Source organism: Megalobrama amblycephala, linkage group LG11 (genome assembly GCF_018812025.1).
Source record: "Megalobrama amblycephala isolate DHTTF-2021 linkage group LG11, ASM1881202v1, whole genome shotgun sequence".
In the NCBI taxonomy this organism is placed as follows: Eukaryota; Metazoa; Chordata; class Actinopteri; order Cypriniformes; family Xenocyprididae; genus Megalobrama; species Megalobrama amblycephala.
This window is the reverse complement of record NC_063054.1, coordinates 4084778-4100703: the sequence shown is the minus strand read 5'-3', so window position 1 is coordinate 4100703 and position 15926 is coordinate 4084778. Positions and strand designations below refer to the sequence as shown.

Sequence of the window (15926 nt, the reverse complement as noted above, 5' to 3'; positions counted from 1 at the left end):
ACAATAGTTATTTATGGGGGGAAAGGGAATACAATTGTATGCGAGTTAAATACTTAAAAAATACTTTTAGTCACCCCACAGCCTACTTAGAAGTTATCTGACGCCGTCTAGTGGACACCAGCCTCTGTTTGAGAACAACTGGACAGACCTTGTTTTAAAACACATGAAGTAAAGTTGATTGTCATTGTATGTAAAGTGACTTAAAATAACACAACAGTCATGTTTCAAGATTTTTTTTTTTCATTTCTAATGTCTCATGTCATTCCATCACCTTTGTTAATACATGAATATAGAAAACATCACATGTAAACAACCAGCTTCAAATATTTGAAGATTCATTGAAATTGTACACATTTCTCACAGGAAAAAATGAGTAAATGAGAGCATGAAGGGAGTGAGAATGAGATGAATGCAGTGAAATTTCAGGAATTCTCTTTCATCAAGAAAGAAGAGCGTTTGAACAACAAGATAAAAAATATAAAATTTTTAAATTCATTACACATATAAACAATGTTGCACAAGAAGATATTCACAGAGTCTTTATGTTGTTCTTCAGAGAAACCATTGGCATGGCAATTTGCTACAATTTCCTCTGTCTGTGTGCATCAATTCTCATATCAACCTTGAAAAACTGCAGTAGCACAAGTTTATCCCACAGTTCTTCCACATTCATTCCAACCCATCCGATTCAGACACAAATAAGACATAAAGATGACACACATGCACACACACACACACACACACACACACACACAAATCTCACACTGATAAGTCAGCACAGCAAACTGAGGGGGAATTCACCAAGAATGAACCACTGCGCAGGTTCAGTGATTATGTAAATCATGTTAACGGCACCCGTCTTGCGGGTCACTTCTGAGTGTTGAGTTGTGGAGGATGCAGCAGACCATCGATCTGACAGACTTCACTGTGACTCTAGCATCAGCTCAGCACTGTGATCAAGACACCTGAATCAGCTCTTTAATACACTGAAAGCCTTCGATCACACTGTCTGTCATAATGCTCTTCTCCATTTGATGAATAACTGCTGCGGTAGAAAATCATCTCTTATGAATAAACGTCTGGAGACAGTAATAGTGCGACGGTAACTGCACCAGGTAAAGGCCCGTTTGCACAAGGAACGATGACTATAAAGATAATGATATATTAGGTATATCTATATTATATACTATATTAGCATCCACACTAACTCAGGATGGATTCTGATTGGCTATCAATGTTTATACAGCTGCAAAAATCATTCTGAAAGTGACAGTGCCGTTACCGTTATAGTTGTGATGTGGACTATTTTAGAACTATATCATTACAGTTATCGTCCTTCATGTGCACAGGTCTTAAAGGGATAGTTGACCCAAAAATGTACTCGCCCTCAAGCCATTCTTGGTGTATATGACTATCTTCTTTCAGACGAACACAATCGAGATATATTTAAAAATATCCTGGCTCTTCGAAGCTTTATAATGGTGGAAGGCAGATTTTGAAGCCCCAAAAAATTCATCCAACCATTATAAAAAATAATCCATATGGCTCCCTTTTGGAGTGAGGTGACATGTTTTTGTAAGAAAAATATCCATATTTAAAACTTTGAATTTATAAATTACTAGCTTCCGGCGGACGACCGTACACTTACTGCACAAGTTGACTTGCACCAAATGAGTAACCTGTGACATGATGCAGGATGTAGGAGTACTGTAAGTTTAGGGTGTGTCACACTTGGCATTTTTGTTTTTAATTAAAATGAACTCTGGTGTGATTGCTCTGTTAGTGCGGTTCATTTGAACATGTGTGAACACTATCATCCGAACCCTGGTGCACCAAACAAGCGGACCAAGACAACTGAAAAGATGGGTCTCGGTCGACTCTGGTACGGTTTGAATGATATATGAACGCAACATGGACCAAAGACATGTGAACGAACCCAAAACAGCAAGATGAGAAAAATTACAGAATGAAAAATTACATTCTGAAAAATAACAGAATGCTCACGCATATGTTTTTTTCTCATCATAGTCTTGATGTTGCCCATCACAGTTCTGTACAGGCATCAGAACCGTGTCTCCAAATCATTCGTGTTTGTGACAGAGGGATTCCTGCAGCTGTTTTGACTCCTTTACACATTTTATAAGCCCTTCACAAATTCTCAGCTGGTCAAAATACCACCATATGTAGGCTACACACATACAACGAGCACATTTATATCAGCACACAGCCTTGTTTTGGATGTTCAGTAAGTTCTGTCTCAAAATAGACAATACGTCATAAACGCTGACCAATCAGATTGTGAACGTCTTCCTGTGCCTTTAGGTTCGGTATCTTTTGGTTCGGTGATAAAAATGCAAATCTGAATGCTAAGTGGACCAGGACTAAATTTTTTATTTTTTTGGTCTGGACCAAATGAACCAAGCGAATCAAACTACAAGTGTGAACACACCCTTAGACACCTCTCACGGTTCAAAAAAACAGGGCCAGGCAACAAACTCAAGCTCATCTTCTCTTATATCGAAATCCTCTGACAGTTCTCTTTAAAATTTCTCGTTTTAGACTTCTAATTCGTGACCGGTGTTTTGTTTCTATCCTCTGTGCTTCTGCATACGTCATTGCGTCATATGTCAGGTCAGAGGTCACTCTTTCTGTTGCAAATCGATGCGTATGGCTGTTTTTCAGAAGCTAGATATTATAGTTAATAAAGTTTTAAATATGGATATTTTTCTACAAAAACCCATCGCTTTGCTTTAGAAGGCCTTTATGAATCTCCCGGAGCCGTATGGATTATTTTTATGATGAATGGATGCATTTTTTTTTTTTTTGGCTTTAAAATGTGCCTTCCCCCTTCACAACCATTATAAAGCTTGGAAGAGCCAGGATATTTTTAAATATATCTTGGATTGTGTTAGTCTGAAAGAAGATATACACCTTTTACACCTAGGATGGCTTGAGGGTGAGTAAATCATAGGATAATTTTCAATCTTATCTTTAATTTTCAGGATTATCTTATCTTTAATTTTCAGGCGTAATCTAAAATAAGCCTACTTTTTTATATGTTTGTTCTGAAAACTGGACCGCAGGTGATTCGCAAGATTTAGCAGGGGTTTATTTTGCACTGAAATACTTCATTTTAGATCGTGTAACTGTTCTGTGAATTCACCCTCTGAATGCCGCTGACTCTTTACCTGTTCTGGTTATGGCAAGGCGAATAACAATAACAATAAAAAAAAATTCATGTCATGCAGGATGGAGTATATAACGTGTGTATTTCGGCCCCTATACAGTGCTCTCCATAACCCAGTCAGAGCTCTCCATGGTGCCTTTGCTCCCGCTGCTGTCTCCTTCCTCATCGCACTGCAGCAGCATGCCGTTCACCGACAGGCTGCGTTTGGTCCAGATGCTGCTGAACCGCCGCGGATACGAGCACAGCTGCTGCGCCGTGGACACCGTGAAGTCGCCCATGTCGAACGAATGGCTCCTCTTTGGTTTGGAGTCCAGAGGCAACATGAGCAACTTGCTAATCCGTGAGTCTAGTGTCCGGCCCAACAGAGGCTCTTTGTCAGTAGGGTCCGCTGGGGCTGAAGTAGCAGCAGAACCAGCAGCCGCGCTTGCAGGGCTTCCGGATAATTGCGGCTCTTTGGCCTGACCCCGAAGGTCCAGCGACGTGAAGGCCCCTAGAAGCTGGTCTAAGTTGTTGCGGGGCTTGGGAGGCGCAGACCTCAAAATGTTGGCGAGGGCACTGTTGGGGCTGTAGGACGTGGTATCTACTGAACCTGAGGAGGAAGAGGAGGAGGAGGAGGAGGACAAGCTGCTCTGGAGCGAACCAGACTTGAATTTGACCACTTTGTCCTGCTGGGTCACTTTGGGTTTGGGCATCAGCAGAGGCACCCCGTTCTGCCCCAGCCGTCCTCCATTGGTTTGAGAGTACGTTTCACTGACGTCGCTCAGCTTGCTGACAGAGACTTCACTGCTCCCTCCGCTATCCCCTGCCTTATAGCGCACCATCAGAACCACGATAAACACCAGCAGCGTGGCCACGATCACGCCGCCCACCACCAGGATCATGGTGCCGCCCAGCAGTTGTCCATGTAGAGACTGGCATTGTGGGTAGTCGTCCCTGGTGTAGAACTGCACGCAGCCCACCACGTTGGTGGCCGTGAGCGTGGTGGCGGTGTCGTCCCAGGCCGCAAGCACACACAGGTCGTAGCGAGTCCCAGATACCAGGTTGGTGACGTGGAAGGCCTTACTGGAGGAAGGAATCATCCTACGAACACACAACGACAAATGCATCAAACACAGTTCACATCAGAACATCATGTGATCGACTGAATTAAAGGGTTAGTTCACCCAAAAATGAAAATTCTGTCATTAATTACTAATCATGTTGTTCCAAACCTGTAAGACTTTTGTTCATCTTCGGAACACAAATGAAGATCATTTTGATGAAATCTGAGAGATTTCTGTCCCTCCATTGTCACTTTGACGCTTCAAAAGTTCATAAAGAGATCGTAAAACTAATCCATACAAATTGAGTGGTTTACTCCTGATTTTTCTGAAGAGAGCTTTATATGATCAACAGTTTTATTCACATATAAATATTCATCATTAGTTGTGGTAAACAGAAGCTAAAGCATGTTCGCTTGACGTGTGAAAACTAATAAGGTTCATTTTCGTGTTATGCAGCACATTTTGTCACAGAGACGAACTCCGTGGTTCCCTCCTCTGGTCATGGGAGGGAGCCTTCTCCAGAATACTAACTCTTTCACACTACATTTCCCATAAGCCCGTGCCTTGGACTAATCACTGCACAGCTGTTACCCATTACCTGGACTATTTAAGACCCACTCACACTCCACATGATCGCAAAGTCTTGTTTTGCCGTGGTGAACATTACTGAGTGTTATCTATCTGTCTGATTACCTGTTGCTGATTCTGCTGTTACCCTCTGCTGCTACCTCTGACCCTTGCCTGTTTGCCTGACTCTGTGAGTGTTTTCTGCCAGCCCTGACTACCTGCCTGTTCTTTGACTATGATTCTGCCTGTTCCCTGTACACCTGTTTGCCCCTGTCTGACCCTGCCTGTACGACTACGATTGTTATTAATAAAGCATGCAAATGGATCCCTGCCAGAGTGATGATTCGTTACACATTTGAGCATCAAGCAGGTTTGAGCTTCTGTTTATGTTCGCTGATCAATCTTTATACGTGAATAAAAGCCTAAATTCAATCTGTTCATCATATAAAGTGATCGTGTTTCTTCAGAAAATTTGGACTAAACCACGCAAATTAATATGGATCAGTTTTATAATCTATTTTTGAACTTTTTGAAGCATCAAAGTGGTTGTGTAGACTGTCAATGGAGGAAAAATTTCTCAGATTTCATTAAAAATATCTTTTGTGTTCCGAAGATGAACGAAAGTCTTACTGTTTTGGAACGACATGAACGTGAGTAATAATGACAGATTTTTCATTTGGGGTGAACTAACCCTTTATTATATTCTATTATTATAAATACTTTCATAGAATCAAACAGAAAACATCAAAACCAAACTTCATTGAAGTGCGCTTGGGAAGCTTGTACCTCAAGAGTCGGGCATTCGTTATTATGACACATCACACATTCAAGTTGGAAACGCAACGTGGTAGTAGAGAAAAGTAAACAGTAAACCCAAATAACTACATCAGAATTCAAAATGATGAAAAATATTAATTCACATATGTTACATGGTATTATGTGATCCAAACATTTCAGTGATTAAAACAATTAGCTACAGACTTGCTTTCTGCCCACTGATTTCTCTATATAGATTATACATATGTAACCTGTATTATAGATCAGTGTTTCTGCCTTGTTTCAAACAGAGATGTCCCTTTTAACTGGTGTATCACCTAATATGAAGGGTTTCCCACTTGTAAATACGAGTTCACCCAGTGTTTCTTGTGCTTGGAACTGGTAATTACGATATTTCCGACTCCACTTGAAGGGCACATTATTCATTTAGCAGATGCTTTCTTATGCAAAGCAGGGAAAGAGAAGATGAAAATTCAGACAGCAGCAGACGCTACAGCACAATTTACACTTACGTGTCACGTAAAATTCTGAAGAAAAAGAAACACTTGGAATCTGACATATCACAGAAATATGAAAAAACAACAGTTGGGAATCCAATTAAAATGTGAATTTTTGTTTAAATGTGTCTGAAGTGTCAGATCAGATTTCAAGACTCTTTTTTGACGTCTGTGATGTAGCGTCTATATCTCAAGTGCACTATTTTTGCTCTTTTCCCATGAAGTAAATTAGCTGCTATCTGATGCTTACTGCACACAAAGATGGAAATATCTGAATGAGATTAGAAGTACGATTGACAGTAAGTACTGGTCCAACACAATGAAGACTTTTAGGGAAGAACTAGTTACTGGATTTGCCAATGTTACATGCATCAATTATGTACTAAAATCTTTCTTTCTTTCTTTTTTTAAATTAAACTGTTTGTTTGATATCCACAATCAGCCCCTGTTATTGCTCATTTCTTTAGTGTTTTCTGTTCTAATTTTCTGACAGTTGTTTTAATGATTTTTTTTTTTTTTCATGTTTATTATTTTGGTTATTTTGACTACAATAAGCCACAAACTGGCCTCGATTTTATGCCATTACTTGTCCACTAAACATGACTGGTGTGGACTAGTGGACTTCACTTGTTCACTTGAACTTCACTTGAGTTTGTCCATGCTAAGCTGACAGCCAACCAACCATAATTGGCTAATTTACTTCTTCAACCCATCTGTGCTGCTGCCATGAGCAGATGGCCAAGCAATCTGATATCACTGACACACACACACACATATATATATATATATATATATATATATATATATATATAACGACAAAAAGCTGTAAAGCGTTCACTTCTGCATAAGTTTATCTGTGGGTCGCTGCAGTGAGAGGATGATGGTACAGGCTCTTCTGCGGACATGAAGCACTGAAGGATGGAGCATCACTGCTGTGACGCAGAGGACAAACCCATCACTGACACTTCAACAGCAGCTCTGGAATCATAGTCAATGCATCACTACTGACAACTGACTCACAACCTTCCTACACCGCTCAGACGTATGGAATAATTAAGATTTTTAATGTTTTTGAAATAACTCTCTTCTGCTCAAGGCTGCATTTATTTGATCAAAAATACAGTAAAAACAGTGAAATATTATTCCAATGTTAACCAGCTGTTTTCTATGTGAATATATAGTAAAGTGTAATTTATTCCTGTGATCAAAGCTGAATTTTCAGCATCATTACTCCAGTCTTCAGTGTCACATGATCCTTCAGAAATAGTTCTAATAAGCTGATTTGCTGCTCAAGAAACATTTATGAGTATTATCAATGTTGAAATAAGTTATGAAGCAGCACATTTTTATGGAAAAGTTTTTGGGGTAAGAAAAAAAAAGAGAGAAAAAAGTAAATATTTTTATTCAGCATGGATGCATTAAATTTATCAAAAGTGACAGTACAGGCATTTAGAAAGATGTTCTTTTGAACTTTCAAAGAATCTTGAACAAAAAACATATCAAAGCCAGGTTTATTTAATTTGTATATAGATTTGGTTTCAACAGGTTGTTACGTCCAGACAGCCGCTGCCCTGCAAACACAACACTGCAGCACATGCAGCGCACGTTCAGTGCAAACATCCCTCACGTTTGTTCCTGCCGTGCGACTCATGGCTGCTCTTAGGGGTCCATGCTGGTGTCTGATCAGAGATTAAAGGTACAGTAAGTGATTTCTGAGAAACAGTACTATTGATATTTGAAAACAAAACCCAAACAAACACACCTCTAACCCAAAAGAAACACTATGCAACGACTAACAGCTGGTGCATCAGACAGCTTGTGCAATATGGATGAATCCGCTGTGATTCAGTAACAACAACAGCATATCTTACTTCTGTGAAACATAGAAAAACCACTGTTACTCACGTATGGAGCTGAGACAACACAACCTCGGTCCTTTCAGGGCTTTAGTAACATCTTTCTTTCTACAGTCCTTCTACAAATCTCATCATGAGCAGACACGCCCCCTTCTGCTGAATGGCTACAAGAGTGTTGTGGCACTTTGTTTTTTCTCCTATACACACAGCCAGGACTATGTAAAAAACACATACACACAAAAACAAAAATGTTTTTTCTCAGGACACACATAGAACACACAACTAGCAAATATTCACAAAATTGTTTATTTGTTTCAATTTTCAACAGCATTTCTCAGCAAACGCTTACTGCACCTTTAACAGCCCAGCAGCAGACAGCACTCAGACACTCAGCATGAACACTCAATGCTTATTTTTGCAGTTGCATGTGACACCAGTGATGCAGAAATGACACACTTCAGCTTTAACTTGACAGGACGTCTTAACATCGCAGTGAGACGTGATGAAACAGACATTCATTTGACGTGCAAGGAATCAGCAAATGTGATTATAGGTCAGAAATGCTTGATCTTAGAATAAGAGATCTGTGAGAGGGAGATGTTCATAAGAGGTCACTGAGGAAAATAAGATGCCTCTTCGCTTACACAGACACTACAAGTGACACAAACTATCTCTTTCAATTTATGCAGCGTTGCTCCAGTAGACCTGCCTACTCTAAAAACTCACTGGACCCGCTCCTCACGTACACTAACATCAAATGTTGACATCCTTCAAGTTCCACAAGGAAAATCACAAAAAAGGATGCCATCTGGAGAAGTATCACAGAATTTATCAAAACTCAAGGTGTGTTTTCTTGTGTTTCACTCTTATGAGTGTGAGAGAGCATGCAAACTGAGAGATCTCACCCTCACGGGTCTAAGGCTGTGACTGTTGCATAGCACTGCATTTTTACTTTGAGTGCAGATAGAAATATTGTTTGTTCTAGGAATCTTGTCACATTGCAGCTGGTTTTGACGCTGTAATCTTAGCCACGGTGAGAGTTTATTACTCAGTTTGCTGCTGAGCCATCGAGCCATTATGAAGAAACGAGTCAGTAATGTATTTTCTCACACCGGCACAACACGGACGCCTCTGATAAAGACGCCACACAGAATTGCTGCCCATGAGCTGAGCAGAGCAGTTTCTTCAGGTATTCATGAGTGAATGGCTTCAGTAATTTGATTTTCCCTCTGTCTGGATTCCCTTTCTGAAAGTGCACTCTAGCAGCTGCTATAATGTACTATTACCTCATCAAAAAGCAGAGGATTGACATACTATTCACACATGGAGTCTCAGAATCCCCTTAGATTGTGAATAAAGAGAATAATCAATTAGACATAACGAGAATGACTGTGACAGAAGGGAAGGGAAGCTTTTTGAGTAAGTGATCAGATGATCAGTAGAGGTCGCATGTTGTTTGTCTATGTATTGTATGAGTCAAGCGGACATAGTGAAGGATAAAGGGTGAATCCCTGCAGATAACTACAGTTTACAAACGTATGCTATATAAACTATCCAGGGTACAGTTTGCTGTTTAAACTACAAAACACATCACCCAGCACTTGATATATCTGACAGTATTTGCACACTAACCCTGATGAATAAACAGTATAAGGCTATTAAATAGCAGTCCCAGACTGTGTTTAGGTAATACAATAAAGTAAGTAAGTTGGTCTGAGCCACCACAGTCATAAAAAATATAGAACATAACACAAAGTGAAAATAATGTAGGGTCCTTTCGTGTCATCATGTTTTATTTTTACACAGAGATTGGTAGGTCTATTAGTAAAATCTGTTGACTTAAGCAGTCTTTGTTGCATTATATGCCAACGGTGACAGTTCAAAAATAGGAAAAAGCACTTCTTGTGTTTTTTCCCTAAAGTTTGCATTCCTATAACTCAAGAAATATTAAAGATATCTTAATATACTTTTAGATTCTGGTTCTTAACAAGCTTTTCTTTTGGCAACCATATTTAAGGCCCTATATTGTTCATTTCTAGAGATATGGGGATGTCATTGTGGCTCCATGAGTAAATTGTTAATTTGTACACATTTTCAGGGTTTGAAAAACAAGCGTGGGTCACTTTCCATCCAGCTGTTTTTCTTTCAAAGAGGAATGTCTAAAGAACAATTTGTGTTGAAACTAAAAATGTATCTTGTCTTCCTTTAACAAAACAACTACATATAACGTTCCTGTCTGAGTACCATAATAAATATGTTTGTGTGCCTGTAACTCTAGAAGTATTAACCCTCTGGAGTCTGAGGCTGATTTGGGGCTTGGAGAAGTTTTGACATGCCCTGACATTTGTGCTTTTTTCAGTTGTTCATAAACATATAAATGACAAAAGTGTCATTACACTGTATTTAGCACAAACTAGGCTACCATAATATGTGAGGAACATGTATGTACATGTTTGTATTTTTGAAGGAATAATGTTTATGTGTGGTTATTGAAAAAACAAAAAACTTAAGTCACTGAAATAAGGCCAAAAAAAGTAATATTAAATCTGTGTTCACAAGACTTTTGGGTATTGGAGGTTGTAGACTAGAGTTTTTGCTTCAGAATTATGTAAAAATTATGCTGCCTACTCCTTCATATAAAACAATATATTGATTTAGTTTTTGTAAGACACTTTTTGTCAAGAAACACAGTATGCGTGGAGGCGTGAATCTGCATGAATAATGGGCCATTTACACCCGAGAAGACAAAAGAATCACATAATAATGACCTGAAATGACTTGCATATTAATGAGGCCTTTCAGTCAGGTAGGCTGTGAAAAAAACCCTCTGTAATAATGTCTCAGCTCATCATAAACAGCAATACTGTGAAATATTATTACAATTTAAAATAATGGTATTCTATTATATTCTTTAAAATATAATGTATTTCTGTGATGCAAAGTGTCTGAACAATTATGTTACCTCTATGGCATTTCATATAGGCTTTTAGCTTAAAAGCAAGCACATTTGGAGAAATATTGATGGATTCTTATATATTTATGTCAATTTCTATACTGAGAAGTAATATTTATTGTCATCACTATGAGTGCTGGATACTGTGTTTTTAATTCATACTTGCAGCCGGAGGGCGCTCTCTGTACACCTTTAGTCCACAAATTATTCTAAAGAAGAAGAGGACATTTCAGGAATGGTGTTTTTAATTCATACTTGCAGCCGGAGGGCGCTCTCTGTGCACATTTAGTCCACAAATTATTCTAAAGAAGAAGAGGAACTAGGAACTAACGGCATGTCTTCTAGAGATCGCTAACCATTGCTTTAACATCCAAATAAACACTTTTCAAGACAATAAATACACGATTGAGACGATGAATGCATGTATTGCCTCTGAATTTGCATCTGAATAGCGCTGACTCCGTGGGCGTGGCCGCATTAGCGGATAATGAGCTGAATCACAGACTTCTGACATGGCTCTCTTTTCATACAGATTACATAAACACAGAATGTTTGTTTTTGATTTGACTTGCACGATTTAAAACCTGACATTTCAACGTTTCTTTAGACGTTAGTGTCATTTTTTTTTTGTCATTAGTATTCATAAGTTACAGTTCATTTTCTGAGAACTATCAGATTGGACTTCGTTCAGAGGGAGAGGAGAGATCACGCATCATGTTAGTTTTCTTTATTTTACAAAAAGCACAACATTGTGTTTTTACTCTGAGTGTACACAAATAAAAGAAGACATTCTATAGTTTCAATTGATATATTACTTATGTCTCTATGACAAAAAATCACAGAGTATTTTAAGTCTGTTTTGCTGCAATGTGAAAAAAATCCTGCAAAACGCGCCGGCGCGTTTTCAGACCTCAGGGAGTTAATGATCACAATCTCAGTATCCTTTTAGATTTGGGTTCCTAAGAAATGTTTCTTTTGGAATCTTAATTTTTTTAGGGCCCAATATGGTTAAATCCCAGAGATATTGGGATCCAGTGGCGTAGAGTCTAGTTATTCAGAGTATGAATGTGCCTATGGGCCCGGGTGGATAGGGACCCGCATCCATAAAGCAATGACATAATTCGCTTCATCACTGCACGGCTTCACTGAAGCGCATGCACACACATACAGACAGTCACTCACACAGTGATCAGAGATCGTGCAGTGCACACACAGAAACATTAAGGAGCACAAAAAACTGTTGTCAAAGCTGCCCCACGACTTTTATTACTAAAATAGCTTCACTACTGAGATGCTAGGGTTGGGAAAATAAATCGATGCATCGCAAATTGAGAAATGATTCTGTACTGATTCTGAGATTTTACAAATGCATGCTCTCTGGAATTGATTCTGAGCTTAGTTTTTAACAGCAGATGGCACTGCGTGCTTTAGAAACAGCTGTACTCTGCTTGCTTCCAATTCCTTACACACACCACTAGAACCTTCTATAAAGTAATCATTCATTAAGTTTGAAAAGGTTGAAGCGAATTACAAGGGTGTTTGCAGTGGGCTGTTTACATTAATCTCGCATCATAAAAGCAATCTGAGGTGCAAAAACATTGTCAGACTCAGTGAACGCACAAGCGCTCTTCTTCTTGTGCATTTGAGTGTGCGGTTAAAAACTAGCCTAGAGTGCCATCTGCTGTTAAAAACTAAGCTCAGAATCGATTCGAGAGAGAATTGCAATGCATTTGGAAAATCTCAGAATCTATTCATTGATTTATTGTTGCAGCCCTATGAAACGCTACACTATATTTCAATGAGGTTTGAAGCATCGCCATTTTTTTTTACACAGATACAATCTCTCTCTCTCTAACTCTAATTCATTCAAAAAAATACAATCTATTTATATTGTACTTTCTTATTATATAAATTTTGTAATTTTTTTAGCAAAAAAGTTACATAGTACACCTTTAATTTTATAGAAACTTACCATGGTAAATACACAATAATAACATGAACTGTTAATAAAACATGAACACTGATCCTGATGAAGATCATACCTTCCAGCTAATACATGACGTACCAGTTACGTAATTTATTGGTACTTTTTGGTAATGTCATGACTTAATAATTAACAACATAACTACACTGCATGTTTGTAATTTACTTTGCCTCTGTTTGAAACCTGCAATTGCAGTTGTTTGCAGAATTATTATCTTTACGTGCGTCTCCTCAGCACAGATGAATCTAATGTTTGCTGTGTCCAAGACTACAATCTGTGATTACAGATTGTAGTCTTGGAAGTATGACCAAAATAAGAATTTTCACTGGAGAATGTCATCTGAACAAGTAAGTAACATGTCTGCCACTTTTGTTCTGACTAACTGAGGGGAAAAAAAGCATTACAGTAAATCACGCTGCCAATGGCGATTAAATCTAATGATCGCTTAGCTGCTTTAAAGTGCCTTGGAACGCACAGCATTATTCAATGTGTTGATATAAAACAGGAAGAGAGGGTGGAACATATCAAACAGCTCCTCCCCTTTTTAAAAATAGCCAGTAGTATTCCACTTATATCACAGCTTCCTTTTAATCTCTAACAGGTTCTCCTTCTAATCTCCTCCATATCGCTTTAAAATATAGCATTCTGTGCAGAATTCAAATGGGTCCAATATGTTTTTTTGGTCTGCGGCAACTCGCAGATATGAGCAAACTGTGTGTGCTGTGGTTCGCATTACAATAACATGAAACAAGACTTCCTTAGCCTCAATGTAAAGCATATTTACACTGTCTTAATCGTTCCTATCCCCTATATAGTGCACTATGTGCCATTCACCATGTAGAAAATAGTAAATGTGTGAACAAGTGACCGATTCAGCAGCAGCTTCAGCGTCTATTTATAATGTAGGGTATGGGACGCTTTAGATTCTAGAGAGCATTTGATTGGATAGAAGATCTTATGAGAAGCTGAAGTCCACTGTGATATCATGAAAATCCATGATCCATTTTAGCGAAAGCGAGAGACTGTAAGTTTTGAATCTCCTAAATGCGAATTTTGTCATTGTTTTGGAACACACCAGCTTATGCATAACCTTAAGACTAACATATTCAAGCCATAGCCTAAATTTTGATTTCAGGGGGGCTTTAAACTGCATCTGACAGAAGAGTCAACAGCTTTCACGCACATCTTTCAAAATAAGTCTCACATCAGTAAAACATTAAGAATTACGTTTTTGTTGTTGTTTCTTTGACCACATACTCTGTGACCCACTCAAAACAGACCAACAAGCAGTTGGATCGTTAAATCACAACTTATCTTTCTCTGGTATCAGTATTTCTGTCACAGCCCTGGAAATGTGAAAGAAGACAATCTGCTTCATACCTGTAGATAAGGACCTCATCATCTGAGCAGTTGTACTGTAGCTGGTACATTTTCACTTTGGGAGCGGTCTTGCTGATGGACCAACTGACCAAGGCAGACACAGCAGTCACCTCAGACACGGACACTGCTTTCTCTGGCTTGCTCTTGGGAGCACCTTTATTGGTCCTTGAGCTCCCTGTAATGTCTGACAGACGGGACTTGGGTTGTGATGCCTGGCCTGTGCCATTGGTTATGTGGGGTAGCTGAATAATTGACAGCTCCACTGAAGCAGTTGATTCACCAGCCAGGTTGGCTGCAATGCAGGTGAAGGTCCCATAGTCCTTTGAAGTGGTTATTAGGATCTGCAGGGTCCCATTGCGGTACACCACAGTGCGGGAAGAGTTGCCCAGCAAACGATCGTCAGGGGTCACCCAATGGATAGATGGGATGGGATCTCCGATGGCTTCGCACCGTAGACTTGCGCTCTGCCCCTCCAGAACAAGCATCCTATGGGTGTGTTGAGTAATCAGTGGCTGCTCACACAAAAACTCGTCCTCCCGAACATTCCAGAAGTAGCGGCCCTTCAAGCCAGGAGGCGAGGCGCAAGTCTCCAGGTCATCATCTCGCTCCAGACGCCGGAACCAAAGCAATTCGCAGTTGCAGTGAAGCGGATTCCCTCCTATGCTGAGTGAGAGCTGAGGGGCGAACGGTGTGACCATCACCTCTGAATCCTGCGCTCTGGCAAAGATGGGATCCGGCGGAAGCTTCTGAAGCCGGTTAGAGGTGAGGTCCAAGCGGGCCAGCCTCTCCAGATCCACAAAGGTCCCCTCGGGAATGTAGTCCAACAAATTGTGGTCCAGGCTCAGCTGGTGCAGGTTGATCATCTTCCGGACTGAATGCCAGGGCAGAGCCTGAAGGTTGTTGAAGGACAAGTCCAGATCCTCAAGTGATCCTGCAAGGTCTTCAAACGCCCTCTCCGAGATGCGACCCAGTTGGTTGTTATTGAGGATGAGATGCTGCAGGCTGACCATCCCTCGGAGGTCATCTGGGCCCAACTCCACTAAACGGTTGTTATCCATATGAAGAGAACGGAGAGTCTCCAGGTCCCCAAAGGAAAAGGGCTGAATGTAGCTGATTGTGTTGCGGGAGAGCGTAAGGTCCACCAAGTCTGTCATGTTGGCAAAGTCCTGCTGTGTGATTCGAAGGATGTAGTTTCCCCCCAACCGGAGCTCCACTGTGCTGCGATCTATATCAGGTGGCACGAAGAGAAGGCCTTTAGCCGGGCACAGGGTCCCAAGCGACTCCGACAGGTTCTGGCACACACAGTACTTGGGGCATGCACGGGCAGTCATTACAGCCATACCCAGGACCAGCATCTGACAGAGCATGTGGTCCATGGTAGATTCACATGAAGGGACCTGGAGGACAAGAATACACAAGCAACAATCAGTATCATCAAACAGAGGATCATTTATGATTTCATTGTCTTTGAATCAGGTTACTGTGACAGATGTTAGGAAGCAACAGAGGACTTGTGCATGTGCAGTAAGTTTCTAGATTCACTCAGTGAATACTGATCAGCTGTTGGTAACCACACTAATGCAGATTAAGTACTTATGCATTATATGTGGGGATATTCCGATTAGGTTTTTTGTGTCTCGATCCGATCTGAGTCATTGAATATTAAGTATCTGCTGATATTA

At 40.0% G+C, this 15926-nt stretch overlaps 1 protein-coding gene across 2 annotated transcripts in view; it reads right to left on the bottom strand.

Annotated features, from left to right (window-relative positions):
* Positions 1 to 3161: 3161 nt before the first annotated feature.
* Positions 3162 to 15926, bottom strand: part of lrfn2b (leucine rich repeat and fibronectin type III domain containing 2b) — a 97939-nt gene continuing 85174 nt past the window's right edge. Inside the window, exons 3-5 of one of the 2 annotated variants that reach the window (XM_048208398.1) lie at positions 14245 to 15641; positions 7977 to 8142; positions 7463 to 7750 (exon numbers count right to left, since the gene is read on the bottom strand). In XM_048208398.1, the coding sequence (XP_048064355.1) occupies positions 8010 to 8142; positions 14245 to 15620 (1509 nt within the window). In that variant the 5' untranslated portion in view covers positions 15621 to 15641 and the 3' untranslated portion in view covers positions 7463 to 7750; positions 7977 to 8009. Of the gene's footprint in view, positions 4268 to 7462; positions 7751 to 7976; positions 8143 to 14244; positions 15642 to 15926 lie in introns of those variants that run through there. The other variant, XM_048208397.1, reaches the window with a different exon arrangement.